Raw genomic sequence first — 27,866 nt, forward strand, 5'->3', positions numbered from 1 at the left:
TAAAGAAATTGAGAGAACATGTGGCACAAGACGTTTTTCGTAGAAACGGGAACAGTACCATTCAAGTAAGTGGACCAAAGTATTAAATTTTGTGTTTTTTATTTGAATTTTATATGTTACAATAAATCTCAAGTTAGTGTGATTTTCATTTTTCTACACTAGATTCTACCTCTTACAGGAAAACAGTGCAACAGAATCTATGTTTCATTCATTTTTAGTACTTTATAATGATCTTATAGCTCATATGAAACGCAGTATTGCAACTTTAAAGCATTTTGTAAAGTTTTAAGCACAATTTTTAAGACGTCTGATGTGATACATAAAGAAGGAATTGTGTTAATCGTACATCTTCAACATATTGGATTTCAAACATGTCTCTGAGCTTTTTTGCTGGTCTGTAATGCTCACGTTGACCTACGGGTAATAATTTTAGGATCTTTTCCATTCTTTATAACTCTGATCGTACAGGTTTGGGACATACGGTATTTTCTTTCACTTTTCGTGTCCACTACCAGTTAGTACAAATTTTTTGAATTTTGTGTTGTCCTGTATTTTTTTGTATCAGGTAATATAGTGCTCAATTCTACCTTCCGTTGCTAATGATTTCAGTTCTGTATGGACTGATCAGGGCAAACGATTTCTTGTTGAAACTTTCTGGCAGATTAAAACTGTGCGCCGCACCGAGACTCGAACTCGGGACCTATGTCTTTCGCGGGCAAGTGCTCTACCGACTGAGCTACCCAAGCACGACTCATGCCCTGTCTTCACAGCTTTAATTCCGCCAGTACCTCGTCTCCTACCTTCCAAACTTCACAGAAGCTCTCCTGCGAAATCTGCAGAACTAGCACTCCTGGAAGAAAGGATTTTGCGGAGACATGGCTTAGCCACAGCCTGGGGGATGTTTCCAGAATGAAATTTTCACTCTACAGCGGAGTGTGCGCTGATATGAAACTTCCTGGCAGATTAAAACTATGTGCCGGACCGAGACACGAACACGGGACCTTTGCCTTTCGCGGGCAAGTGCTCAATTTCTTGTTCTCGGAATTTAATTTCTACGCCTACCATTTTATCTGTTTCCCTTTTAGTCAAGCAGAATCAATCATGATTTTTAATTAGTACAGGTGACGAACGAAAACCCAGCCCCGTGTATTAGACTATTTATTGTCGTCCGCTACTTGTCATCTATTGTTTCGAAGCTGTTGCTTCCATTTGCATATATGTCATTTCTTTATTATCTAATTACTACATGTTTATGTATTTATTGTTGTATCTGTTTGTGATGGGCAACAATTCATGCGCAATTTGTACCCAAAACCGGTTTTTTGTGCTCCAACCAGTATTTCATTATATGTGCTGTCGCTCTCTGGGATAAAAGGGTTACAATAAATAAAATGGTATGTTATAGCCACCCACTCCACAAATATGCAAACCCTCTAGCACCGAATATGTTATAAATCAATGTGTTTTGGAAAAAAATACTGATTATTTTAAGCTGTGCTGTCCAGCTATACGGAATAATGATCGTAGGGAAATTGAGACGAAGTAGTACATAATATACTGAAATCCTCATAAATTATGTACTTATTATGATACGATATATTGATTTGTGTACTGTCAATATAAATAGGAAACAGAAGCTTAAGTATGTCATATGTTTACCTGAAGATACTGTCAGTCAATAACATACATTAAATGTTTCAGATATTGGTGTCATGACTGCAGAAATCTATATCTAACTCATGTACATTTGAAGATAGCTTCAGGTTCCAGCTACAGCTGTAGAAAAGGTTTCAGAACAAAGACAATAAACGTATACTTAAACTTTATTGTGTATTTTACTTCATACATGTAATTGATACTGAATAATTCTTCTCTTATAGCTTTCATGCAGAATTGGTCACATTGAGTAATTTACAGCAGATATCACAGTAACATATATACTTTGACATATATCCACAAGATAATAAATTCGGTAGTTCTTCATAACTCAACAATGTTTATCATGATCAAGAAGCGTTCCAGCGTTTCTATAGCATGCAGATTGAGCGAGGTGATGATGCAGGGATTTTACAGTGTAGTATCAACGAACGTAGATTGATTTGGCATCCAACTGATATACATAAAAATAACTGCCCATCAATAGAGTAGCACCGATTCATGATGAACGTGGAAATCGTGAATTTTGATAGTGTTATTTGTGATAGTTAAATTAGGCCCTGGCTCTAGTAGACTGCTGCCACAAGTCTGTGAAGCGTTTGTGGAGCTACCTACGCAGTGACATTGAAATTGGAGTGAGCAAAATTGCAGGATTATTGGCGTCAGTTTAATGAGTTCAGTACTACGTATTTACTGAGCTACTGGCATTTGCGAAATATTGACATATGAATTCATCGCCACCGAGTGACTGGAACCAGAATTATATATGTGGTTGCTGAATACTGTGGTAGCAATTTCTAACCGACCCAAAAAGTTTCACTCACTTGGTTACCGCCAACAAACTGTTGTTTCAAGCACAGTCTGATTGGAGCTAGTAAACATGGTCCATGAAATAACAATCGTTAATGAAAAAGCGATCATTGTCGAAAGAAATATACAGATAAGCAGGTGACAGACGCTGGTACTACAATTAGACGTGTGTGGCAGCTGAATATTGTGATGCATTCTTATTGGTCCAGAAAAAAGTAGTGACAATAGCTCAGTCAGCACTAGTACCTTGGCAATATTATATTGGTTCAGAAATTTGTAGGCCAAAATAGAAAGCGTCGAACATGTAAATTTAATGTCACTTTAACACTGTCACAATGGCGCCAGATTCATGCATAACTGAATGTCAGTGTTTTGTCCATTTTCTGCATCGGTAGTTGTATTAATTGAAATATTCAGCAATAAGTTGCACAAAAGAAATTTTATTCCCTTGACCGGCTTCGGGCACTTGGCGCCCTTCTGCAAAAGGTTGTAACTATAGCATCAGTTGCAAATAATGCGATAGTTACAACGTTCTGAAGAAGGACACTAAGTGCCTGAAACCAGTTAAGGAATAAAGTTTATTTTCTGCAACTGCTTGCTGATTATTTCAGTTAAAAAGTTGAACCTACTGTCTAGCAGGTGCAGAAAAGATGCTAATAACTGACCCACTGCTAATAAATGGTGACACTAGGCCATAAATAAGTGGCACCATTGGGAACTCTGTTATCAGCGCTTCTTTGCGATAAGTGATTAAGATATAAAGATTATTTGGTCCCAAGATGATTGGCTCCAGAAGAACACATATGAATACAGTGACAGAGCAGAGAAATGTGTCACAGATTAGAGCAAGAACACTGGTAGCAGTAGGAATGCCCGTGTTGGGCTGACGCCAGAGATGGACTGGTGCCAGTGGAGGGTTGCCACCAAAGTAGGAATAGCGCCTGCGGGCAGCTGGCGCCAGTGAAGAACTAGTGCCAGTGAATATCGCCCATGACGGACGAGCCAGTGGAGGACTCGTGTAGAGATGGGCTAGCGTTAGTGGACGACTGGCGCCAATGACATACTGTTGCCAATCATGTACTGGCGCCAACGTACTGGCGCCAATGATGGACTGGCGCCAGTGATGGACTGGCGCCAGTGAAACCCATAACTGTTCCTTAATGAATATTCAACTGCAAAATAGTCTGCCAGCGCTATTTGGCTGTTCCAGGAAAGTATTACATCAATAATTGGTTCGAGCATAATCGATTATTTTAATCGAACTGTAGCCTTGACAACAAAGGATTAGCGCCAGCGACCGTAAATGAAGAAGCGTCCGTTGGGTCAGCGCTGCGGGCTGGCAGTGCCCAGCCAGCTCACTGCCGAGGCGCCTGCGGCAGCTCGGCCGGCAGCACGTGGGGCGGCGCGGGCTGGAGACGCGCGGCGACCACGGTCAGCTCCGGGTTGGCCTCGCCGGTCGCGTGAAAGACGACGCGGCCGGCGGGCGCGTAGCTGGCGTACGGCAGCCGGAAGACGACGCTCATGCCGGCGCGGACGGCGGCGCGCGCCGAAGCCACGCCGGTGCAGTCGCCCTTGGCCGCCCGCAGTCCGCGCTGCGCCGCCAGCTCCAGGCTGCAGCGCATCATCCGCGACGCGATGCCTGCCACAGGCACACAGAACACACTGCCAGCGCAGGCTAAACTTTGACTTCCCGGTATTGGTGATTTCTGTGAATGCAACTTTTCGTCAACTGCGATTTTCAGTTGCAATTCAAAATCGCAGTTTAATATTTCATAAATCGACTCAACAGAAAACCAGGAATACGGGAGGCAATTCTTATCAAAAAGCAGCTAAAAATAAATCAACAGTGAACACCTAACTTCCTGAAGAGGATCTCAGCAGAGGGATCGAAACGTCGATGGTCATGACGTGGCGTAACAGTTCAGACCATTTTAACTTCAAAAATAAACCACCTTAATTTGATAATGCTTTGGCCTTCTCCACCAGACATCACAGTGCCTAGAGTATCAGCAACCAAAGTGACAGCCTGCAGCCGCGGGTTGCCCGCTTCGCAGGCACACCGAAGCACTACACAACCGATGGGCAATATTGATGAACGGCCACAACAACAACAAGAACACACCAAAGACACCAGCGGCCACAAGGGGCCACTACCAGCCCACATAAACATAAGGAAGAGGTCGCTGGAGATCCCGGAACTATTTCCACATGTCAAACCATGTGATGGAAAATAGTTCCGAGGTACTCACCGCTGAAGCGCTATAAAGGCCGGCGCTCGGCCGCACATCGGAATCCCTCCAAAACCCAGGCGATCATTGTAGGCAAAACCACCCCTTCCTTCCGCCTCCTTGATTTCTATCTCACCATCTATGGCCGTCCTATCGCCCTCACTCCCACCCTTAAGTACCTTGGCGTCACCCTCGACCGCCGCCTCTCCTGGACTCCCCACCTCCGGACAATCCAAGCCAAGGCACGCTCCCGACTCAGTCTCCTCAAGCTCCTCTCCGGCCGTACGTGGGGTCTGGACCCCTCCACCATCCTCCACACCTATAAATCCCTCATCCGCCCTATCCTTTGTTATGCCCATCCGGCTTGGATCTCCGCCCCCCCTACCTTTTATAAATCCCTCCAAATCCTTGAACGCCATGCTCTCCGCCTCGCCTATCGCATCCGTCTCCCCTCCCCTACGCGGATCCTGGACGATCTCCTCCCCTTCCCCCACCTCCTCCTTTTCCTTGAAAGGATGCAGATCCTGTACACCTCCCGTAAACTCGATCCTCCTCACCCGCTCGTCTCCCCGGTCCTCTCCCACCCCCGCCTGCTGCCGCGCCTGTATTCCCATGTCCCACCCAGTCTCCATCTCTCCACCCTCCTTACCCTCTCCCAAGGTGGCTTCCGCCAGCCCCCCCTCCCTGATGATGTCCTCCTCCCCTCCATCTACCCCTCCTACCAACTTTGATCCTCCCTCCCTCTTCCTGTATCTGTTCCTTTGGGCGCCCTCCATCCCTCCCCCCCCCTTCTCCCCACTTCCCCTCGGGCCTCCCCTCCCCTGTCCTTCTACTTCTCCTTCCCTCTCCTCAGCCATTGGCGCCTCTGTTCTCCCCTCTCCACCCTCTCCACCCGCCCTCACCCTTCTTCCCCTCTTGGCAGGACCCCAGACTCGCACACGCTACGTGGACTTTCGCGCGCTGGAGATCATCGCCGTCTGTGTCTCGTGTGTGTGACGTCGTTTAGTGTTTTTTAGTGTCCGCCGTCACACTTCTCCGTTCACTTGTGCCATCGGATTCATCAGTTTTATGTGCGCCGTGTCTACGTGTTTTCAGCGTCTTTCTCGTCGAGTGTGAACGGCTCCATGTTTTTTGTGTGACTGTGACCACTATTTTTTGCCCGTCTCTATGTTCATTTTCATTCTCCATTCTTGTACTGTGATTGTCAACTCTATGGCTGAAGAGCGGCGTAGCATGCCGCTGACAGCCTACCTGATTGTTCAGGTGTTAAAATAGCAATAAAGTAAAAAAAAAAAAACGCACATTGGCAGTTCATCGACCGCCATCAGACGTGGACAGCTGCCGCCCCGGCAGCCCGGCTTTGATATTCTCGCTGATCTCTGGATTAGGCTCGGTATATCGGACAAGTCTCTGGCGGAGACTAGTAGGAAATTATTTCCGTTGTTTTCTATATTATTCTTGTAAGTAGTTGTGATTCGAAGACGGATCACTGTTTTGTGTTGGTGTTATACTTGGAGAATTTGTTTTGGTTAATAGAACAGTCCAATAAATTGTTTTCGGACTTGGATCGTTAGTTTCTTCAGCTTACGCAGACGTATCAGTGGCGACGAGTATGGGATCTGCAGCGACCTCTTCCTTATGTTTATGTGGGCCGGTGGTGGCACCTGGTGGCCGCTGGTGTCTTTGCTGTATTGTTGTTGTTGTTGTAGCCGTTCATCAATACCGCCTGTTGGTTGTGTAGTGCTTTGGTGTGCCTGCGAAGTGGGCAACACACGGCTGCAGGCTGCCAGTTTGGTTGCTGATACTCTTGGCGCCGTGATGTCTGGTGGAGAAGGCCACAGCAGATAAAATATTATATACAGGCTGATTTTTTCCAACACGTAGAAACTCTAGGGATTGATCGATGAGAGGATATTGGACGAAAAAGGCCACATGAACTTATGTCCGGAAATGCATGGTTTCCATGATGGAAGCCATTTATTCAATTGTTCATTGTTACAGAGACTGCGGTCTAATACGCTTTATACCATGCACCCACAGTTACAGTATGTGTTGAAAATACATTCCATGTGCCCAAACGCATGCGTGTAAGCACTGTAGCATGTTCTGTCTCACACGTTCACATCGGCCATGCCACATCCAAACAGGTCAAAGACTGCACGAATACGCTGCTCCATGGTCTCCAAATCTGGAATGGGCTTTGCATGCACGATACTTTTGAGATGGCCCCATAGCCGGCCACTGTGGCCAAGCGGTTCTAGACTGATGCTACGGTCGCAGGTTCGAATCTTGCCTCGGGCATGGATTTGTGTGATGTCCTTAAGTTAGTTAGATTTAAGTAGTTCTAAGTCTAGGGGACTGATGACCTCAGATCTTAAGTCCCATAGTGATTAGAGCTATTTGAACCATTTTTGATGGTCCCATAACCAGAAATAGCACGGGTTGACATCTGGTGAACGAGTACGCTATGCAACTGAGTATCCTCGTCTGATCCACCAACCCGGGAAGACACGATTCAGACGTCTGCGGACGTTAACGGCGAAGTGGACTGGAGCACCGTCACGTAACGGCTACATAACCATTCGAATCATCAACACTTCTTCCAAGAGGGGAGGCAGTAGTTTCGGCCTGTTAGGTGACGAGGAAGGAAGACTGGTTCCAAAATATGGTCACCAATTATCCTGGCCCACAGTTTCCGGTTGCGCCGATGCTAATGATTCCCTGTCACCACACCATGAGGGTTCTGCACACCATCCAACAGATGACTGTTGTGAAAGCTGAAGATACCACTCTACGTAAAGATGACCTCATCTGTGAGTAGGATGGATATATATCCCTGAATCGTGGTTGTCTGGTGAAGAAACGAGTGAAAAAACGGCTCCCGATGTGGAAAGTCTGTCCCTTTTAAGTCCTGTACACACTGTAAGAATATGAAAGGAATGATCATTCGAAACAAAAAGGCAAGTAAACATGGGCTCTAAAACGTAAACCTTTAGAGCTGTGGGCAGTCCTAGATCTTCGATATTGTGAAACAAATAACTCTACATCAGATCTTTGGTTTTCATATTTTGGGAATTCGTGGTATGGACCAAAATAAGGAAAAAATATCCAGTAACGTGTGCTCTAAAATGCATACCTTAAAAGTTATGAGCACTTGTTCATTAGAAGAGTTGTGTTTCAAAGTAGCGAAGATGAATAAGTGCTCACGGCTCTTAAGGTATGTATTTTAGGGCACATGTTTATTGGACATTTTTTATTGTTTTCGTTCATACCACCACTTCCCAAAATATGGAAAGCAAAGAGGTTGCATTAGAAGAGACTTGTTTCACAATATCGAAAATCAAGAATTGCTCATAGCTCCTAAGATATGCGTTTTAGAGACCGTGTTTACTTCACGTTTTTGTTTAGAATGATTCTTCCTGTCATATCCCTGGATACTGACCACCACATCTGAAGCAACCTGTATAACTAGGAGAACTGTAAGCGGAGATGAGATGCTATGTTCTAGCCTAGAAAAATGTGCGTGCTGAGTATTTCAGCAACTTGTCACTGAAGTCACTATGTGATATGAAAGAAATGATAAATAAATGTGAAATACGCTGTGAGAGAATAACGAAAATTTCATTCTCCCCTCGACAAAGCCATCCCACAGCCCTAAATATTCAGCTAAGTAGTTGTTAATAAAGACTTGGTTATGTGCTTTAATGTTGGCAGTTTGTAAGTAAAATGAGTGAGGATGTAAGTCGACTTCCGGGAGGTTTTATGTGCAATACTTGAAGATTCAAACAAAATATAATTGCGCAGGCTTCCGCGACCACAGTCAGTTCATCTTCTGATCAAAATCAACTACTTGAAGAGAGTACGTCTTTTTGTTTGTATGTAAATAAGCAACATATCACGACCCGAGTGTGTCTATGACGTCACCGAACGGGGTACTGCCGTGGTTAGCACACTAAACTCGCATTCGAGAGGACGATGGTACAAACCCACGACTGGCCATCCTGATTTACGTACGTTTCCCTTGGTTTGCGTCAATCGCTTAAGGCAAATGCCGGAATGGTTCCTTCCAGAGGGCACGGCTGCTTTCGTTCTCCGTCCTCCCCTAATTCGAGCTTGTTCTCCGTCTCTAATGATCTCATTGTCGACGGTCGACCGTACATTAAACACTAATCTCCTTCTCCCTCCCCTCCCCCCCCCCCCCCCCAGGCCTGCTCCTCCTCCACCTATCCCGTATGGCGTCAATGATCTATAGATTGCGCTGCGTGTGGCGTTCTAAAAATGGTACAAATGTCTCTGAGCACTATGGGACTTAACATCTGTGGTCATCAGTCCCCTAGAACTTAGAACTACTTAAACCTAACTAACCTAAGGACATCACACAACACCCAGTCATCACGAGGCAGAGAAAGACGTTCTAAATTTTTGAGTATGCTGCAGCTGTGCATGCGCAGAAACAAGGGTCTACGGCGGCGCCTGCTAACATCGCAAGTTAATACAGCAAATGGGTCATTAAAATTGCTGCACCACCAAGATAACGTGCTACAGACACGAAATTTAACCGACAGGAAGAAGATGCTGTGATATGTTGTCTTGTGACAGCCAGAGCGAGAGCACCAGCAGCAGCGAGTACTGTTTGTATAAAGCGTTTATTTTGCATTTTGTTTACGACCTTCCACTAAGGAAGGGATTCTATTTGTGTTTATCTGCTCTGCATAGTAACTAACAGTTCTTGATAAAACTTTACGTAGTTTTCGTGTTAGATTTCTTAGTGTTTTCTTGATCGTTTAGAACAGAAAGCGCCCTAAAACCGTCTTTTGTTTGTTTCGCGGCCGTTAGCCACTAGTCACTTGAATCAGCAGTTGTCTTGTGACAGCCAGAGCGAGAGCACCAGCAGCAGCGAGTACTGTTTGTATAAAGCGTTTTTGTACTTATTTGCTGCGCTTAGCTTTTAAATAGTTTTTCTGGGAAAACCTAACGTAGTTTTCGCGTCTCGTATTTCAGTGAGTGTTTCTTGATTATCAGAGTAGCTCATCAGAAGATTATCTTGGGAATTTGTCACCGTATAGAGTAGGGTAAACATAGTCATGTGTAGGGACTGTGGTTGTTGTGAGCGGACGCAAGGAGAATTGGCCACTCTTCGGGGGCAGGTGGAGGCTTTGTCTGTTAGGCTCATCGAGCTCGAGGCGCAGGCGTCGGCTCGTAGTGGCGTTGGGGCAACTGTGGTGAGACCTATGCCTACTTCGGTGGCCTTGGAATCGCATGGAACCCCTGATGTCGCTGCGTCTTCCGGCAGTGAGCATCTTACCGGTCAGCCATCACTCCAGGGTGAATGGCGGACAGTGGTGGGCTCGCGCGTGCCTGGCCGAAAGGCGAAGGTGGGATCTGGCCGAGTGCCAGCTGCCTTACCCCTTTCCAACAGGTACGGGGTGCTTCCTAGTGGTGATGACATCGTTTCCGAGCCACCACAGGATGCCTCGCCTGTTGGGCCAGTGGCCGATTCTCCGGCAAGGTCCCGACAGTCACAGAGGGCGGGCCTATTAGTTATAGGGAGCTCCAACGTTAGGCGGGTTATGGAGCCCCTCAGGAAAATAGCGGGTAGGACGGGGAAGAATGCCAGTGTGCACTCGGTGTGCTTGCCGGGGGGTCTCGTCCGTAATGTGGAGGAGGCCCTTCCGGCAGCTATTGAACGCACTGGGTGTGACCGGCTGCAGATAGTAGCACATGTCGGAACGAATGACGCCTGCCGCTTGGGTTCTGAGGCCATCCTTGGTTCCTTCCGGCGGCTGGCTGATTTGGTGAAGACAACCAGCATCGCACGCGGAGTGCAAGCTGAGCTTAATATCTGCAGCATAGTGCCCAGAGTCGATCGCGGTCCTCTGGTCTGGAGCCGTGTGGAGGGTCTAAACCAGAGGCTCAGACGACTCTGCGACTATAATGGTTGCAAATTCATCGACCTCCGTTATTGGGTGGAGAACTGTAGGGTCCCCCTAGACAGGTCAGGCGTGCACTACACACCGGAAGCAGCTACTAGGGTAGCAGAGTACGTGTGGCGTGCACACGGGGGTTTTTTAGGTTAGAGGGACCCCCCCTTGGGCGAAACGATAAAATACCTGACGGCTTACCAGAGAGGACATTATCATCGTTGATAAAGAACGTCCGTCCTCAGAGACCAAAAACAGGAAAAGTTAACGTAATATTGGTAAACTGCAGGAGTATCCAGGGCAAGGTTCCTGAATTAGTATCTCTTATTGAAGGAAATAGTGCGCATATAGTATTAGGAACGGAAAGTTGGTTAAAACCGGAAGTGAACAGTAACGAAATCCTAGACACAGAATGGAATATATACCGCAAGGATAGGATAAACGCCAATGGTGGAGGAGTATTTATAGCAGTAAAGAATTCAATAATATCCAGTGAAGTTATTAGCGAATGCGAATGTGAAATAATCTGGGTTAAGTTAAGTATCAAAGGTGGGTCAGATATGATAGTCGGATGCTTCTATAGACCACCTGCATCAGCAACCGTAGTAGTTGAGCGCCTCAGAGAGAACCTGCAGAACGTCGTGAAGAAGTTTCGTGATCATACTATTGTAATAGGGGGAGACTTCAATCTACCAGGTATAGAATGGGATAGTCACACAATCAGAACTGGAGCCAGGGACAGAGACTCTTGTGACATTATCCTGACTGCCTTGTCCGAGAATTACTTCGAGCAGATAGTTAGAGAACCAACTCGTGAAGCTAACGTTTTAGACCTCATAGCAACAAATAGACCGGAACTTTTCGACTCCGTGAATGTAGAAGAGGGTATCAGTGATCATAAGTCAGTGGTTGCATCAATGACTACAAGTGTAATAAGAAATGCCAAGAAAGGAAGGAAAATATATTTGCTTAACAAGAGTGATAGGGCACAAATCGCAGAATATCTGAGTGACCATCATCAAACGTTCATTTCTGAGGAAGAGGATGTGGAACAAAAATGGAAAAAATTCAGAAACATCGTCCAGTACGCCTTAGATAAGTTCGTACCGACTAAGGTCCAAAGCGATGGGAAAGATCCACCGTGGTATAACAATCATGTACGAAAGGTACTACGGAAACAAAGAAAGCTTCATCATAGGTTTAAGAGTAGTCGAATCATAGCTGATAAGGAAAAGCTGAACGAAGCGAAAAAGAGCGTAAAGAGAGCAATGAGAGAAGCATTCAACGAATTCGAACATAAAACATTGGCAAACAATCTAAACAAGAACCCTAAAAAGTTTTGGTCATATGTAAAATCGGTAAGCGGATCTAAATCCCCTATTCAGTCACTCGTTGACCACGATGGCACCGAAACAGAGGACGACCGAAGAAAGGCAGAAATACTGAATTCAGTGTTCCGAAACTGTTTCACTGCGGAAAATCGTAACACGGTCCCTGACTTCAGCCGTCGCACGGACGCCAAAATGGAAAATATTGAAATAAACGATATCGGAATTGAAAAACAACTGCTATCACTTAGTAGCGGAAAAGCATCCGGACCAGACGAGATACCCTTAAGATTCTACAGTGATTATGCTAAAGAACTTGCCCCCTTTCTATCAGCAATTTATCGTAGATCGCTGGAAGAACGTAAAGTACCTAGCGACTGGAAGAAAGCGCAGGTCGTTCCCATTTTCAAGAAGGGTCATAAATCAGACGCGAATAATTATAGGCCTATTTCGCTTACGTCAATCTGTTGTAGAATAATGGAACATGTTTTGTGTTCTCGTATTATGACGTTCTTAGATAATACAAATCTCCTTCATCATAACCAACATGGATTCCGCAAACAGAGATCATGTGAAACTCAGCTCGCCCTATTTGCCCAAGAAATTCACAGTGCCGTAGACACTGGCGAGCAGATTGATGCCGTATTCCTGGACTTCAGGAAGGCATTTGATACGGTTCCGCACTTACGTTTAGTGAAAAAAATACGAGCTTACGGAATATCGGACCAGGTTTGTGATTGGATTCAGGATTTCCTAGAAGAAAGAACACAACATGTCATTCTTAACGGTTCAAAATCTGCAGATGTAGAGGTAATTTCGGGAGTACCGCAGGGAAGCGTGATAGGACCTTTATTGTTTACAATATACATAAATGACTTAGTTGACAACATCGGTAGCTCCGTGAGGCTATTTGCAGATGACACGGTTGTCTACAAGAAAGTAGCAACATCAGAAGACTCGTACGTACTCCAGGAGGACCTGCAGAGGATTAATGCATGGTGCGACAGCTGGCAGCTTTCCCTAAACGTAGATAAATGTAATATAATGCGCATACATAGGGGCAGAAATCCATTCCAGTACGATTATGCCATAGGTGGTAAATCATTGGAAGCGGTAACGACCGTAAAATACTTAGGAGTTACTATCCGGAGCGATCTGAAGTGGAATGATCACATAAAACAAATAGTGGGAAAAGCAGGCGCCAGGTTGAGATTCATAGGAAGAATTCTAAGAAAATGTGACTCATCGACGAAAGAAGTAGCTTACAAAACGCTTGTTCGTCCGATTCTTGAGTATTGCTCATCAGTATGGGACCCTTACCAGGTTGGATTAATAGAAGAGATAGACATGATCCAGCGAAAAGCAGCGCGATTCGTCATGGGGACATTTAGTCAGCGCGAGAGCGTTACGGAGATGCTGAACAAGCTCCAGTGGCGGACACTTCAAGAAAGGCGTTACGCAATACGGAGAGGTTTATTATCGAAATTACGAGAGAGCACATTCCGGGAAGAGATGGGCAACATATTACTACCGCCCACATATATCTCGCGTAATGATCACAACGAAAAGATCCGAGAAATTAGAGCAAATACGGAGACTTACAAGCAGTCGTTCTTCCCACGCACAATTCGTGAATGGAACAGGGAAGGGGGGATCAGATAGTGGTACAATAAGTACCCTCCGCCACACACCGTAAGGTGGCTCGCGGAGTATAGATGTAGATGTAGATATGCAAATGACTAGCATTTCAGAGCATTCACACAAGGTTGGCACCGGTGGCGACACCTACAACATGCTGACATGAGGAAAGTTTCCAACCGATTTCTCATACACTAACAGCGGTTGACCGGCGTTGCCTGGTGAAACGTTGTTGTGATGCCTCGTGTAAGGAGGAGAAATGCGTACCATCACGTTTCCGACTTTGATAAAGGTCGGATTGTAGCCTATCGCAATTGCGGTTTGTCGTATCGCGACATTGCTGCTCGCGTTGGTCGAGATCCAATGACTGTTAGCAGAATATGGAGTCGGTGGGTTCAGGAGGGTATTACGGAACGCCGTGCTGGATTCCAACGGCTTCGTATCGCTAGCAGTCGAGATGACAGGCATCTCATCCTCATGGCTGTAACGGATCGTGTAGCCACGTCTCGATCCCTGAGTCAACAGATGGGGACGTTTGCAAGAAAACAACCATCTGCACGAACAGTTCGACGTCGTTTGCAGCAGCATGGACTATCAGCTCGGAGACCGTGGCTGCGGTTACCCTTGACGCTGCATCACAGACAGGAGCGATAGCGATGGTGTACTCAACGACGAACCTGGGTGCACGAATGGCAAAACGTCATTTTTTTCGGATGAGTCCAGGTTCTGTTTACAGCATCATGATAGTCGCATCCGTATTAGGCGACATCGCGGTGAATGCACGTTGGAAGCGTGTATTCGTCATCGCCATACTTGCGTATCACCCGGCGTGATGGTATCGGGTGCCATTGGTTACACGTCTCGGTCACCGCTTGTTCGCATTGACCTCACTTTGAACAGTGGACGTTACATTTCAGATGTGTTACTACCCGTGGCTCTACCCTTGATTCGATGCCTGCGAAACCCTACATTTCTGCAGGATAATGCACGACCGCATGTTGCAGGTCCTGTACTGGCCTTTCTGGATACAGAAAATGTTCGACTGCTGCCCTGGCCAGCACATTCTCCAGATCTATCACCAATTGAAAACGTCTGGTCAATGGTGGGCGTGCAACTGGCTCGCCACAATACGCCAGTCACTACTCTTGATGAACTGTGGTATCGTGTTGAAGCTGCATGGGCAGCTGTACCTGTACACGACATCCAAGCTCTGTTTGACTCAATGCCCAGGCGTATCAAGGCCGTTATTACGGCTAGAGGTAGTTGTTCTGGGTTCTGATTTCTCGGGATCTATGCATCCAAATTGCGCGAAAATGTAATCACATGTCAGTTCTATATATAATATATTTGTCAAATGAATACCTGTTTATCATGTGCATTTCTTCTTGATGTAGCAATTTTAATGGGCAGTAGTGTATATTCTGGCCGAGCTCACTTCCATTATAGAGATGGATTTTGTGCTATCGTGTCTTCTTAGTACCCCAGACAAATTCGTGAGAAAATCAGCAAATGGGGGAAAAATTTACAGAGTCTTGAAACTTCAGAAAAATACTCATATTGGGTGCAGTAATAAGAAACAGGAAAGTACCCCTTCGCAGGGAGGGCGCGTCCCCCTTTTATCAACTCCAAAAGTCAGTTTGTACCATATTTTAAATTTACACGCAAAACGGTAATTTTTCGAACAGAGCTCTTGTTAATAAATATATTCCTCGCAAAATTGTACACGGAAAAGATCTTGTGCATCTTTTCATTTATACGAATGGTATTTGATATATAAGAATTGGAACAGAATTCTTTTAACGTAATAATCTGAAGTTTTTGTTACTTAGCAAAGTATTTAAATGAAAAGCGTAATTAAGTGTATGGAAATATTTCGTAGCCTATATATTCTACTTATGATATTTCTTTTGCGGTCAGTATTGTTGACGTTTCCATTGTTGACTCGTACTCCAGTACGAGTCAACAATGGAAAGGTCAAGTTTCCCTTCCAATTCACTCAGCGCTCCCCTACCGCTATTGTCGCTACCGTTTTTTCCTACCCAGTGTGCAGTTCAGTTGAGTTAACGTCGTGCCAGAGAGTTCTGTTTTTGTGATAGTATTTATCAGTTTGTGGTGTTATGAAGCGCTTCTTCTTAGTCTCATTTGTTTCGTCTGGACTGAGAAAACAATAATGCTGGACCCTAATACCTGTTATATTTGTGGTAAATCTGTTTCGAACAGCCATCAATAATGACGAAGGGCTTAGAAACTCTGAAACGCGTCAGAAAGGAACGGAAGGATGGGGCTCATAATCTTCTACAGAACGCAGGACTCAGTGAAGTGCATAAGGTATGTCGACTTGAATATATTAAGGAATGTAATATCAGGAAACTAATTAATCAGAATGTTGCACAAGTAGATGATAAAAGTTTGAGAGATGCTCTTCCTCTTATCCATTCTACTTCAAAAAATACTGTTTCATATGTGCTGGAAAGTGTTACAGAGGCGGAAACAAAGAAACGACTCCACAAAAGCCGTGGAGTGTTAGAAGTTCACTCTTAAACTGTGAAACATACGCTGCTTGAGAAAGCAGAGAAACGCACTTATGATTTCGGTAGAAGGGTTGCCGGACACAACAACACTGTTCTGTGTTTAGTAACTGCAGAAGCCCATTATCATGAAGATTGCTACTCCAAATTAGTGTCGAGCCCTTCCTCTGTTCGAAAAAGAAGCCGCCCTCAAGATACCAACTTTGATGCCGCTTTTCAAGGAAATTCGCAGAACACTTTAGCTATAGTTGCAACAACACACTCCTTTAGTTTATAAGGAGTAATTGTGTTAATTGGGACCTGGTTTAGTAGCTTCTCAGAAATCTAAACTGTTGCAAAGCTCTGTCTGTTGGTGATGAAGCTCTTTGAACAACAATTACTGTCTCGCCAAAATTTGGTTCTCTGAAGCTTAAGCGAACAAGCAGGGTCAGGACAATGTGCATGTCAACTGTTAGGCTTGAAAAATATATAACTGAAGTTGATACAATGGAGCTATTTCTGAGAATACTGTGAGCGTTTCATTTACCTGAGAAATTAAAGGATTGCTTCACGTACGAATTATCGAGTGTACTAATATCTCTGAGAGCAGTGGATTGATGAGGAAAATAAAAAAGGTCGTCGCTGTACAGTCTTTTCAATCAAGTACCTGAAAGGAATTTTGACAGTAATGAATCGAAGTTCTTTGTTACAGATGGAGGGTTTCTTATCCACCATGTCGTGTGGTCCGAGAATGGAATTTTTGGTGACGTTTATAAAATCTTATTAGCCTATATTCAGTGACGTTATAAAGATGATGTTACTGTTGTATTTTACAGATATTCAGAATGAAACCATTGAACGCCAACGGCGAACGGTGTAGCGGACCTCACGAGAAATTTTCTTTCATGACGAGACATTATGTGTTGAATCACAGTCCGCCTTTCGTAGCAACCTCAGCAATAAGAAAGTTTTATTACACAGCTTTTGCAAAACACTAAGATTGCCGATGACGATGCAGATGTTGAAACTATTGCAAAAGCAATAGATGTCTCAAAATTTTACCAGCAAGTGATTACAGTGGGTCAAGCCGTAGATCTTCTTGTGCTACTTATCGCCCTTGCTCCAGACGACACAGACGTAATCCTGGTGAAGGGAGGTAAAGGTAGCATCAGGACAAGGTGTTACAGCTCTAAAGAAATACGCAACTCCTCACTCATTCATGAACGCAAGAATTCAGTACTGTTTCTTGATACAGTAAGTGGTTGCGACAGCACTTCAGCCTTGTTTGGGAAAGGAAAGCTGCAAGCTTTCCAACTATTCAACCGGTATCCTCAACTTCATTACAAGTCACAGATATTCAACGGTCCTCCTTCCTCTCCTGATAACATTGCAAAAGCAGGAGCGAAATTTATACTCTCTCTACACAAAAACAGTAGAGAGTCCTGATGACGACAACTTAAATGCCATTCGATTTAAATGTTTTAATGTACTTGTGAGTCAAGCAAACAATGCTGTCATACGCTCTCGCCCGTCACCCATTTCTCATTCAGGACACCTCTACTCTTAGCGAGTTTACCTACGAGTCCAGCTATGGCTGGGGAACAACTTGGATCCCAGAAACTGGGAATCAAACTCAACCCTCTGCACAATTCATATGAAACGACCACCTGCCCCAGAGAAAGCACTGCTACTGATTTCATGCGGCTGCACTCAAGGCTGTGGAAGAAAGTGAGGATGTGTGAAGGCTAACCTACACAGCACAACAATGTGCAAAAACTGTCGTGGACAAAGCTGCAATTATGTGCCTCGCAGTGATTTAACAGAAGATTTGCATGACTGTTTTATGCAAAAAAAGATATTTACTAGAATTTATTTGTTTGATAGATATCGTGGTATTTTCGTTGTCTACATGCTGTACACATTGTAAATATATCACAACGAAAGTAATTATTGATTAGTTTTACAGTAATTCTTAATTCTCATGAGAAATGATTTTCATTCCAATAATTGTAATTGCATAAATTTAAAGTAAAAGAATATAAAGCAGAATTGTTCTGTATAGATAAAAGTCTGTATTAAAGGAAATATCACTTTTTTTTACCTTCAAATTTTAGCACTTATAAACCAATTACCTTGCTTAAACATGCATCTGACCTTCTCTGAGTAGAATTTCACCTGAAATATTTTCTGTCATACAGATAACTTCATAAAATGAGCCTTTTTTCATAGTTTGAAGAAAGGGAAATAAATTATATTAAGGGGTGGGGGAGGGAGAATCTCCCACGATAAGTTTCAAAACATAATTTTTTCCCAAATTTTTCCTAATTTGCCTGCAATATAATCTTTATTGTGTAATTTACTTTGTTTTAGTGACGCATTAGAAAGTTACATAAGGTCCTGGTATTTTTTCCTGCTACTGTTCTGCTACAACAGAGGCGAAATATCTGGAAGCAAAAACGTATTTACGTTTCACAGAGAAAAAGTCTACACTTCGCATGTATAATGAAGTAAACAGATAAACATATTTTAATGAAAATTATTTCAACAGTGAGAAAAAATTATTTCAGGAGAAAAATAGTTTTCATTGTTATTTGAGATTTGTAAGATAACAAGATACAAAGCATGAAGCAGAAAGCAGAAAGAAGCTATTTACTGCGTTCTAGATATTGTTTGATGTATCTGCAAGCACAAATTTTCTCGATCAAATAAATGTAAATGTTCTGAAACGCTTGGACGGTAGTGTTCCTACTCTTTCAGTCCTCATAAGCGAATAGAATTTACCAAACAACCTTTCTCAAGAAGTTCCATTATGTATTCTGCTTTGGTCTCCAATGAACCCTATTACCATTGGTTACTGCTACATTTTGCTATTATACTTCGATCTTTTCGTAAACAAGAGGACTCGTATAACCCGCTGTAAAGTTTGGATACTAAATTATTCAGCAGACAGCTTTTACGAGACACGAACTTTTTGGCGCTGACATGTACATCAAAATGGTCACTAGATTCACTTGGCCCTAGTATTCAATCGAAACGAGAAAGTCGACAGTACAATGTAACTAATCAGCCAGACATACATCACCGTTTTCGGGGTGCTTGTTACAGTTGAGCTATCATCTTAAAAATCGCCTTCTACATCTTAAATAAAATCCGTTAGAAGCATGGAATGACATCATTGGTAATACCTATCCAAAATCACAGAACATTACACTGAATTATTAAGCTGTATAGCCATATCATCAACTTCTGAAATAATGCCCTCAAAATTCTGTCATCAACACAACTGACTGAAAGAGAAACTTCTCTCATTCGTGTTATTCTTACAGTCCGTATGCACAAAAATATGGCATATGTAATGCTAATTATTGTTGGCTTATAATTTACTGAAACAGTTCAAATAACAAAAATGTAATTGCTACAGGAAAAGAGAGACTAATAGCAATTAACAGAAGAGAACGACAAAGGTGAAGTCCCTCACCGATTTAGTGACAACATTGTTAGACAATGGAAGCAAGAAGTTAACCCAGAAATAAATTTAATTCATGCAGGGTCACAGTCATAATATAACTTTTTAAAGTCAGTACCGTTAGACTGTTGTTTATTTACAGTGTTACATTTACTGTTACAAAATCACGATTTCGGCTTCAAAGTGCCATTATCAAGTTTTTAAGTGTTATAAATTGCTTGGGATGGCATACTTATTTTAATACGACAGTACGCTATCCCAAGCAATTTATAACACTTAAAAAACTTGATAATGGCACTTGGAATCCGAAATTATGATTTTGTAACAGTAAATGTAACACTGTAAATAAACAGTCTAATGGCGGTACTGACTTTAAAGAAAGTTAGTTCCTAGAAAGGCACATTTAAATACTGTGCTCTTTGCCGATGAGCAAATAATTTTACATAAGACGGTGGATGATTCGCAATTGGCTCTGCATCGCTTAGACTTAATAGACAAATTCTTTTAGATGAAAATACCATAAACTAAATCCCCATGTCTGGAGCCTAATTTTCAAGAGATGAGGAAGGAGGAGGGGGAGGAGTAAAAACCTCGTAAAAAAACCTAGGTCCGTCTGGCTTCGGGTAGAAGCACCCAGTAAGAGACCCTGCCTAGGCTTGCTGGGTGAAACCCGGTCAAAGGTCTCCAAGGCGGAAGAGGAATCTCAGTTCCCAACGACTGAGAGAGCGGAAGAACTTAGTGGGGTAAACCACGAAAAACAGTAATTTCGAACGAACAATCCGATCTTACTTTCCTCTGCCTACACAAAACAATTTCATATGCAGAATCGAAATGTCGCTAAATGAGAGCACTACCACAGGTGGTAACTTGAAAAAGGAATCCACCATTGCAATGCGGAATTTCTCGGAACCTAGGATTCTGGGCAGTCCCACCACCTGTATACAAGATGAGGCAGAGTGTCTTCAAAGACCTTCGAAACTGAAATTCAGGAAGACGTACTTCACTGGGATCGTAAACATAAATTCACTCCTCAGAGTCGGAAAACAGAAAGAATTGGAAAAGCTCCTGAACGACCACGAAATTCAGATCTTGGCTGCACAAGAGATCAGATTCCTAGATGAGCACATCATGGACATACAATACTACTGAGTATTCAAAGGAAAACCAGCAATAAAGATAATGATTAACACCCCTGTCCTTGGGACTGCCTTTTACGTAAACAAAACCATAGTGAACAATGTCGTTAACTTCTCATCAAAATTTGAAAGATTATCCATACCGACAATCATGAGCAAAAACAAGAAAATATACTCTCATAGACGGCCATGCACCAATTAACGAAGACAACAAGAAGAACCCACACAAAGTAGACGACTTCTGGGATCTACTGGAAACAAAATTCTCTAGGATACTTGTGAATCATACAATAATCCTTCTGGAAGCCTTCAACGCACAGATCGGGAAAGAAAATTTACAGACGTAGTAGGAGACTACCCAGCATACAGGAGAAAAAATCAGAACGGAGAAAGGCTCAATGGACTCTGCCGCGGTGGTCTAGCGGTTCTAGGCGCGCAGTCCGGAACCGCGCGACTGCTACGGTCGCAGGTTCGAATCCTGCCTCGGGCATGGATGTGTGTGATGTCCTTAGGTTAGTTAGGTTTAAGTAGTTCTAAGTTCTAGGGGACTGATGACCACAGATGTTAAGTCCCATAGTGCTCAGAGCCATTTGAACCATTTGACTCTGCAAAACTTTCCAGTTGAAGCTTGTGTCAACTCATTTTCGGAAACTCCCAAGAAAATCAAAGACATGGGTATCTTCAAAACCCAACCTAGGAGAATTCCAATTAGACCATGTAGCTATAACCAGGACAAACACTAGAGAAGTGATGAATGTTAAAGTAATCAGAGATGGTAAATTAGACTTCGATCACTATCTCTCCAAAGTTGAAATCCGTTTTCTCCCACCAAAACGAAAGAGAGATCCACCAAAAGTGACCAGATATAACACCGACGGAATGAACATCAACCAAGACATTATAAATGACTTCAGAGAAGAAATCCGCTCCTCTAGAACAGAGATCTCGCAACACCTCCTTACAGGGACCAATGAAGCCGCAAACAAAACATCCAGTCTGGTAAAGACAGAACGGACAATCTGGCGGAATGAATAATGTGGGAAAGCACTCTATAAGATAGCCAACACATGGAAAAGATGGAAAAGTTCAGGAAATACGGAACACTGGGAACAATTCAGAAAACAAAAAAAAGAAACATCATGGATATTCCGCAGAGTCAAACGATTATTTGAAAACGCAAAATTACAAAATCTCCAGAACAGCTCACAAAAAATAATAGCAGAGACTTCTTTCAAACTTTCAAAGACAAACTCAAAGAATACCAGTTACCAAGTGTAAGCTTCAAAAATGAACAAGGTAAAAGTGAATTTTGAACAATCAAGGTAATTGCAACATACTAGCCACATATTTCGAGAAGCTGCTCAACTGCCCATCTCCAGACACAAAACTGGCTCCTCCTGAGAACCTAGAAGATCATATGCCACCAAGAAAAGAAAAAACAAAGGAAGCCCTAAAAAGTTTCAAAAACAACAGGCCAGCAGAGAAGACTCAACATCAGCAGAAATGCTGAATTGGGCAGAACTGGAAATCCTAGACGACCTACACCGAATCTTCCAGCAAATATGGGAGGCAGAAAAACTGCCAGATGAATGGAAAACGGCACTAATCCACCCACCACATAATAAAGGTGACAAACATAGAGTAAATTACTATAGAGGCGGGTCACTACTCCCAGTCACCTACAAAATCGTCTCAAAGATACTGGTAAATAGAACCGAATCAATCCTAGATAAATAACTTGGAGAATACCACGGTGAGTTTTGGGAAGGTCGACCCTGTGCCGAACAAATTTTTAATTTAAAATCAATAAACCGACATAGAATGCTGAATGGCATAGGTTTAGTGGTTTCTTTCATTGACTTCAAAAAAGCCTTTGACTCGGTGGGTAGAGAGACCCTAGATAGGATCATCAGAGAATTTGGGTTAAAAAATAAAATCGCAAACATTATCAGAGAAACTTCAACAGGTGCAACTTCCAGACTGAAGTTTATGGGAGAATTGTCCCAACTATATGAAACCAAGACAGGTGTGCGACAGGGTGATGGAGTGTCACCAATAGTATTTAACTGTGTGCTGGAGAAGACTGAGAATTTGGAATTCTGAACTTGAAAATCAAGGGATTAACCCAGTCTGTCTAGAAAGATAATCGGGAGGAATCAAAATCAACTGCTTGGCTTTCGCTGATGATTTCGCAGTACTTTCAGAGAAGTTAGAAGAAGCGGCCATACAGATCAACCTACTAGAAAGGATCGCTGGCAAGACACGAGTTAGGTTATCGAAAGAGAAGACAAAATTCCTGACAAGTGACAAACATGGACCACAATTCCTTCAAACAGAAAATGGAAAAATTGAGAAGGTAAAAAAATGCACGAAACCTCAGTGAATCCATACAAGGTAACGGACTGGAGAAAGCTGCTGTGGGGAACCAGATCTCAGAGCTCACGGTTTAATTAAAAACATTTACAACAAAAAGTTCATCTCTTGCAATGCCAAAATAAATCACTTCAATGCTGTGGTAAAAACAGACTGCCTGTATGACAGCGAATGCCTCTCAATGGAATACGAGTTGGGAAGCCTGGAGATATTATAAAGAAAAGTATTACGGAAAATCATGGGTACAACCCAAGTAGAAACAGGCTGGAAAGTTCGGAGCAACAATGAAATCTACAACAAGGTAGAGAAAATCTCGGAGACCGTGAAAAACAGGAGATTATCATTTCTACGACGGAATGGACAAAACCAGACAAACCAAAAGTATATTTGAATACCTGCGGAAAAAGAAGACAACAACGACATGGATTAAGGAAGCTCGTAAAGAACTGGAAAGGTTCAACATCCAGGAAATTCAAATGTTACATTTCGGACCATGGTTCAAAATTTGGAAGGATTTCAAGTCTAAAGAACTGAGAAGACTGGAAGAGCCTGGACGGATGAACAGAAGTAACAGCACAGCGACTATATAAAAGGGTACTGGAGAAAGAGAAGACTTCAGACAAAGAAGAAATGAAACTGCAGCGTGATCCTATGTGGTCAATTCGCAAATAAAAAAAAAGAACCAAAGTTACGGCTTTTAAACGAAAATACCAACCATGCTCTAAAGTAATGCTAAATGGAAGATCAGTTTAATAGATATTTCACTTTCAACTATTAGGATGGGATATAAGTTACGAATATGACAATTAAATATCCAGTAATTTCAGCAAGTTTCAAATTGTATGTGGTACTATGTATCAGGAAAGATACAAAGTAATAGGAACACCTATGCTCACATACACAAGTAAGACGTGGACAATAACCAAGAAAGACTAAAGAAGGATACAGTCAGTTGAAATGAAAGTCTTTTATAAGAAAAAGGATATGCTCTGAGAGACAATTAAAAATTCTGAAGGAAGGATGGAATCAAATATATTGTGCATGAATGGAAGAATTGAATACTGGATACAAAATGGAAGAAGCATACTGGAAGAATGGTCGGAGAAAAAATAGACATGTAATAGACTGTAGCCCTGTAGGAAAGAGGGTTACAGGAAAACTGCGGAAGAGCTGACTTCTGTGAAGTGAAGAAGAAGAATTACTGCTGTATTTATTGATTAATAATTATAGGGTTAGATATATTTGTGTGTTGTTTTTTACACCATTCTATAAATTCATTAAAAATCGATGTAAAAAATGTAGATTTTTTGGCGTCGGTTTTTACCGGCCATCGATGCTTTGACATGGACGATGAATTCTAAACTACCATCTATGATTTTTGGTTATCGTACGTCCCTAATTAGCACCCACCTCTTCCGACGTGTGTGGGCTCCACGGACGCCAGCCCCAGTTCGAAGATCTCGTCCACTCCGAAGGCGGAGAACAGGTCCAGCTGGCGGTGGACCGTGGTCAACAGGCGGACCACATTCGGCACCAGCGGGTCCTCCGGGAGGTCATCGGCCTCTGCGGAAAGCGTTTCTGTGCTACAAAGTAATTTTCTCCATTGCTAGTAGAAGACTGAATGGTGTTCACATCAGCAGAAATTTATTCAAATTATAAAATTGCAATTTTATGACTAACTAGCTATAGCCGGCGAACTTCGTTCCGCCTCTGAAAATCTTTATACGTTATAGCTGACCCGGCAAATGTTGTTTTGCCATATAAATTATCTCTAGTATATAACAATTATGTATTCGTGTAACACAATATACGTGTAACACAATAGCCGTTGTTGGCGTGAGCTCGTGACACAAACAACAGCCGGCCGGAGTGGCCGAGCGGTTCTAGGCGCTACAGTCTGGAACCGCGAGACAGCTACGGTCGTAGGTTCGAATCCTGCCTCGGGCATGGATGTGTGTGATGTCCTTAGGTTAGTTAGGTTTATGTAGTTCTAAGTTCTAGGGGACTGATGACCTCAGATGTTAAGTCCCATGGTGCTCAGAGCTATTTGAACAAACAACAATAAAGGCCGGAAACTGTGTAGAGAGTCAGAAAACGCTTAGGGGGAAGTCCGGCAGTATCGGCCCCTATTAGTTCTAGGGTTTCTACTGTAGATCGCGCGAATTTAACAATTGCAGCCGATACACGGCCCGTCCATGAGCATACAAACATAGCGGCAATTTCGTGTCGAAACGTGTTCGCCAGTATTAAGAATAAGTCCAAGCGCACACGCATCGATTTTTATCGTACGTAAAAATATTGTACGATTAATTTCTTTCAGAGGAACAAAGGAGAGCATAGGAAATTCTTTGTTCCATTAAAAGAATTTGATCGTACGCTATATTTCCGTACGATAAAAATCGATGCGTGTGCACCAGGCCTAAATGTCGGTTTGGCGACTGACGCGTTCTACCTAGTTAAACTTCTCGGTCCAGGTACGTCGATTCAAATAGGGATATTCGAGTCACTACTTTTGGTACGTTTTCTTCGATTACCTATCTATCGAATAGTGAAAGACTATCATCGGTAGACACCTGGCGGGGATAACTGATCAAGTTATAATTGATCAGTTATCGACCGGGGTTGAAAGTTAGTAAACTACTAAAATCGCTATTTAAAATAGGGGTTGGTGGTAGAAGGGTGAAAATTTAGGGTTGCGTGTATTGTGTAATTCCGCATCATAAAAAAGCAGAAATAAAAAGTTCTGCCCAAAAAATAAGAAAAAAATTTTTGGGCTGGACCACCCTTATCACTTAGAGGTATGTAAACTATTACGGCCGATTCTCAGACCTACCAAATGTAGATGTAAAATTGCATCAGAATCGATCGAGCCGTTTCGCAGGATGATGACAACTGATATTGTGACACGAGAATTTTATATTAAGGATTTGACGAGTTCGAGAACGTAGCATGCCAAAAAAACTAAAATTGGGAAAAAGTACACAAGTATTTTGCCTGAAACTATACATAAATATCCGAAGAGTGTTGTCTACCAGGTGATTGTCGGCAATGAGACATTTTGGTTTGTTTTCCTCCGACAAATAGTCAATTGTTTGCCATACTGTGTTACAAGTGGCATTGCAATGATGAAGAATAATGCGCCGTTTTCGGTTGTCCTTTGTGACTTATCACAGACTTCTTCTGAACATACTGAAGCATACCATTCAGCACTAAGTTTCTTCGATTCTCTGAATCAGAGCCAGCCACGGCGTACCGAACTACATATGGGGTGACTGCGCAGGCCTGTCCCTGCGTTGATCGGTCCCTCTCAGGAACAGCCGGTACTTCGCGACATTTCGTTTAGTATTGCGCTGTGTGCCGGCCGCTGTGACCGAGCGGTTACAGGCGCTTCAGTCCGGAACCGCTCTGCTGCTACTATCGCTGGTTCGAATCCTGCCTCGGGCATGGGTGTGTGTGGTGTCCTTAGGTTAGTTAGGTTTAAGTAGTTCCACGTCTAGGGGACTGATGACCTCAGAAGTTAAGTCCCATAGTGCTCAGAGCCATTTCAATTTGAATTACGCCGGCTCATCTCCCCTTCAGTTCGGCAGAATCGTAGTGTCAGCGCTGTCAAACTCTCGCTGTTTGTTCGTGGTGTGTACGATGCTGACAGGTCCAGTGGTGTTGTTTGTACAGAAAGAGAGAGCCTAGAGATCTACCGCTACAAACCTTTAAAAAATGAATGGGAATGACAGAAGAGAGGATTCAGAATCCTCAATATATATTATGCTCTTGCATAAGAGACACTTAACTGCAAATTTGCTTTGAAACAACACTGCAATAAAATACAGGGCTATTACAAATGATTGAAGCGATTTCATAAATTCGCTGTAGCTCCATTCATTGACATGGTCACGACACACTACAGATACGTAGAAAAACTCATAATGTTTTGTTCGGCTGAAGCCGGACTTCAGGTTTCTGCCGCCAGAGCACTCGATAGCGCAGTGAGACAAAATGGCGACAGGAGCCGAGAAAGCGTATGTCGTGCTTGAAATGCACTCACATCAGTCAGTCATAACAGTGCAACGACACTTCAGGACCAAGTTCAACAAAGATCCACCAACTGCTAACTCCATTCGGCGATGGTATGCGCAGTTTAAAGCTTCTGGGTGCCTCTGTAAGGGGTCGGCCTGCAGTGAGCGAAGAAACGGTTGAACGCGTGCGGGCAAGTTTCACGCGTAGCCCGCGGAAGTCGACGAATAAAGGAAGCAGGGAGCTAAACGTACAACAGCGGACAATTTGGAAAATCTTACGGAAAAGGCTAAAGCAGAAGCCTTACTGTTTACAATTGCTACAAGCCCTGACACCCGATGACAAAGTCAAATGCTTTGAATTTTCGGCGCGGTTGCAACAGCTCATGGAAGAGGATGCGTTCAGTGGGAAACTTGTTTTCAGTGATGAAGCAACATTTTTTCTTAATGGTGAAGTGAACAGACACAATGTGCGAATCTGGGCGGTACAGAATCCTCACGCATTCGTGCAGCAAATTCGCAATTCACCAAAAGTTAACGTGTTTTGTGCAATCTCACGGTTTAAAGTTTACGGCCCCTTTTTCTTCTGCGAAAAAAACGTTACAGGACACGTGTATCTGGACATGCTGGAAAATTGGCTCATGCCACAACTGGAGACCGACAGCGCCGACTTCATCTTTCAACAGGATGGTGCTCCACCGCACTTCCATCATGATGTTCGGCATTTCTTAAACAGGAGATTGGAAAACCGATGGATCGGTCGTTGTGGAGATTATGATCAGCAATTCATGTC

The 27,866-nt window shown here is 43.2% G+C and overlaps 1 protein-coding gene across 2 annotated transcripts in view; it reads right to left on the reverse strand.

Moving 5' to 3' along the window:
* Nucleotides 1–1,805: 1,805 nt before the first annotated feature.
* The window catches only part of LOC124716987, a 225,313-nt gene continuing 199,252 nt past the window's right edge, over nucleotides 1,806–27,866 (reverse strand). For both annotated transcript variants that reach the window (XM_047243610.1, XM_047243611.1), the window contains exons 4-5: nucleotides 24,474–24,626; nucleotides 1,806–4,105 (exon numbers count right to left, since the gene is read on the reverse strand). In XM_047243610.1, coding sequence (XP_047099566.1) covers nucleotides 3,822–4,105; nucleotides 24,474–24,626 — 437 coding nt within the window. In that variant the 3' untranslated portion in view covers nucleotides 1,806–3,821. The remainder of the gene's footprint in view (nucleotides 4,106–24,473; nucleotides 24,627–27,866) is intronic.

The sequence above is a fragment of the Schistocerca piceifrons genome, chromosome 9 (genome assembly GCF_021461385.2).
Source record: "Schistocerca piceifrons isolate TAMUIC-IGC-003096 chromosome 9, iqSchPice1.1, whole genome shotgun sequence".
Taxonomy (NCBI): Eukaryota; Metazoa; Arthropoda; class Insecta; order Orthoptera; family Acrididae; genus Schistocerca; species Schistocerca piceifrons.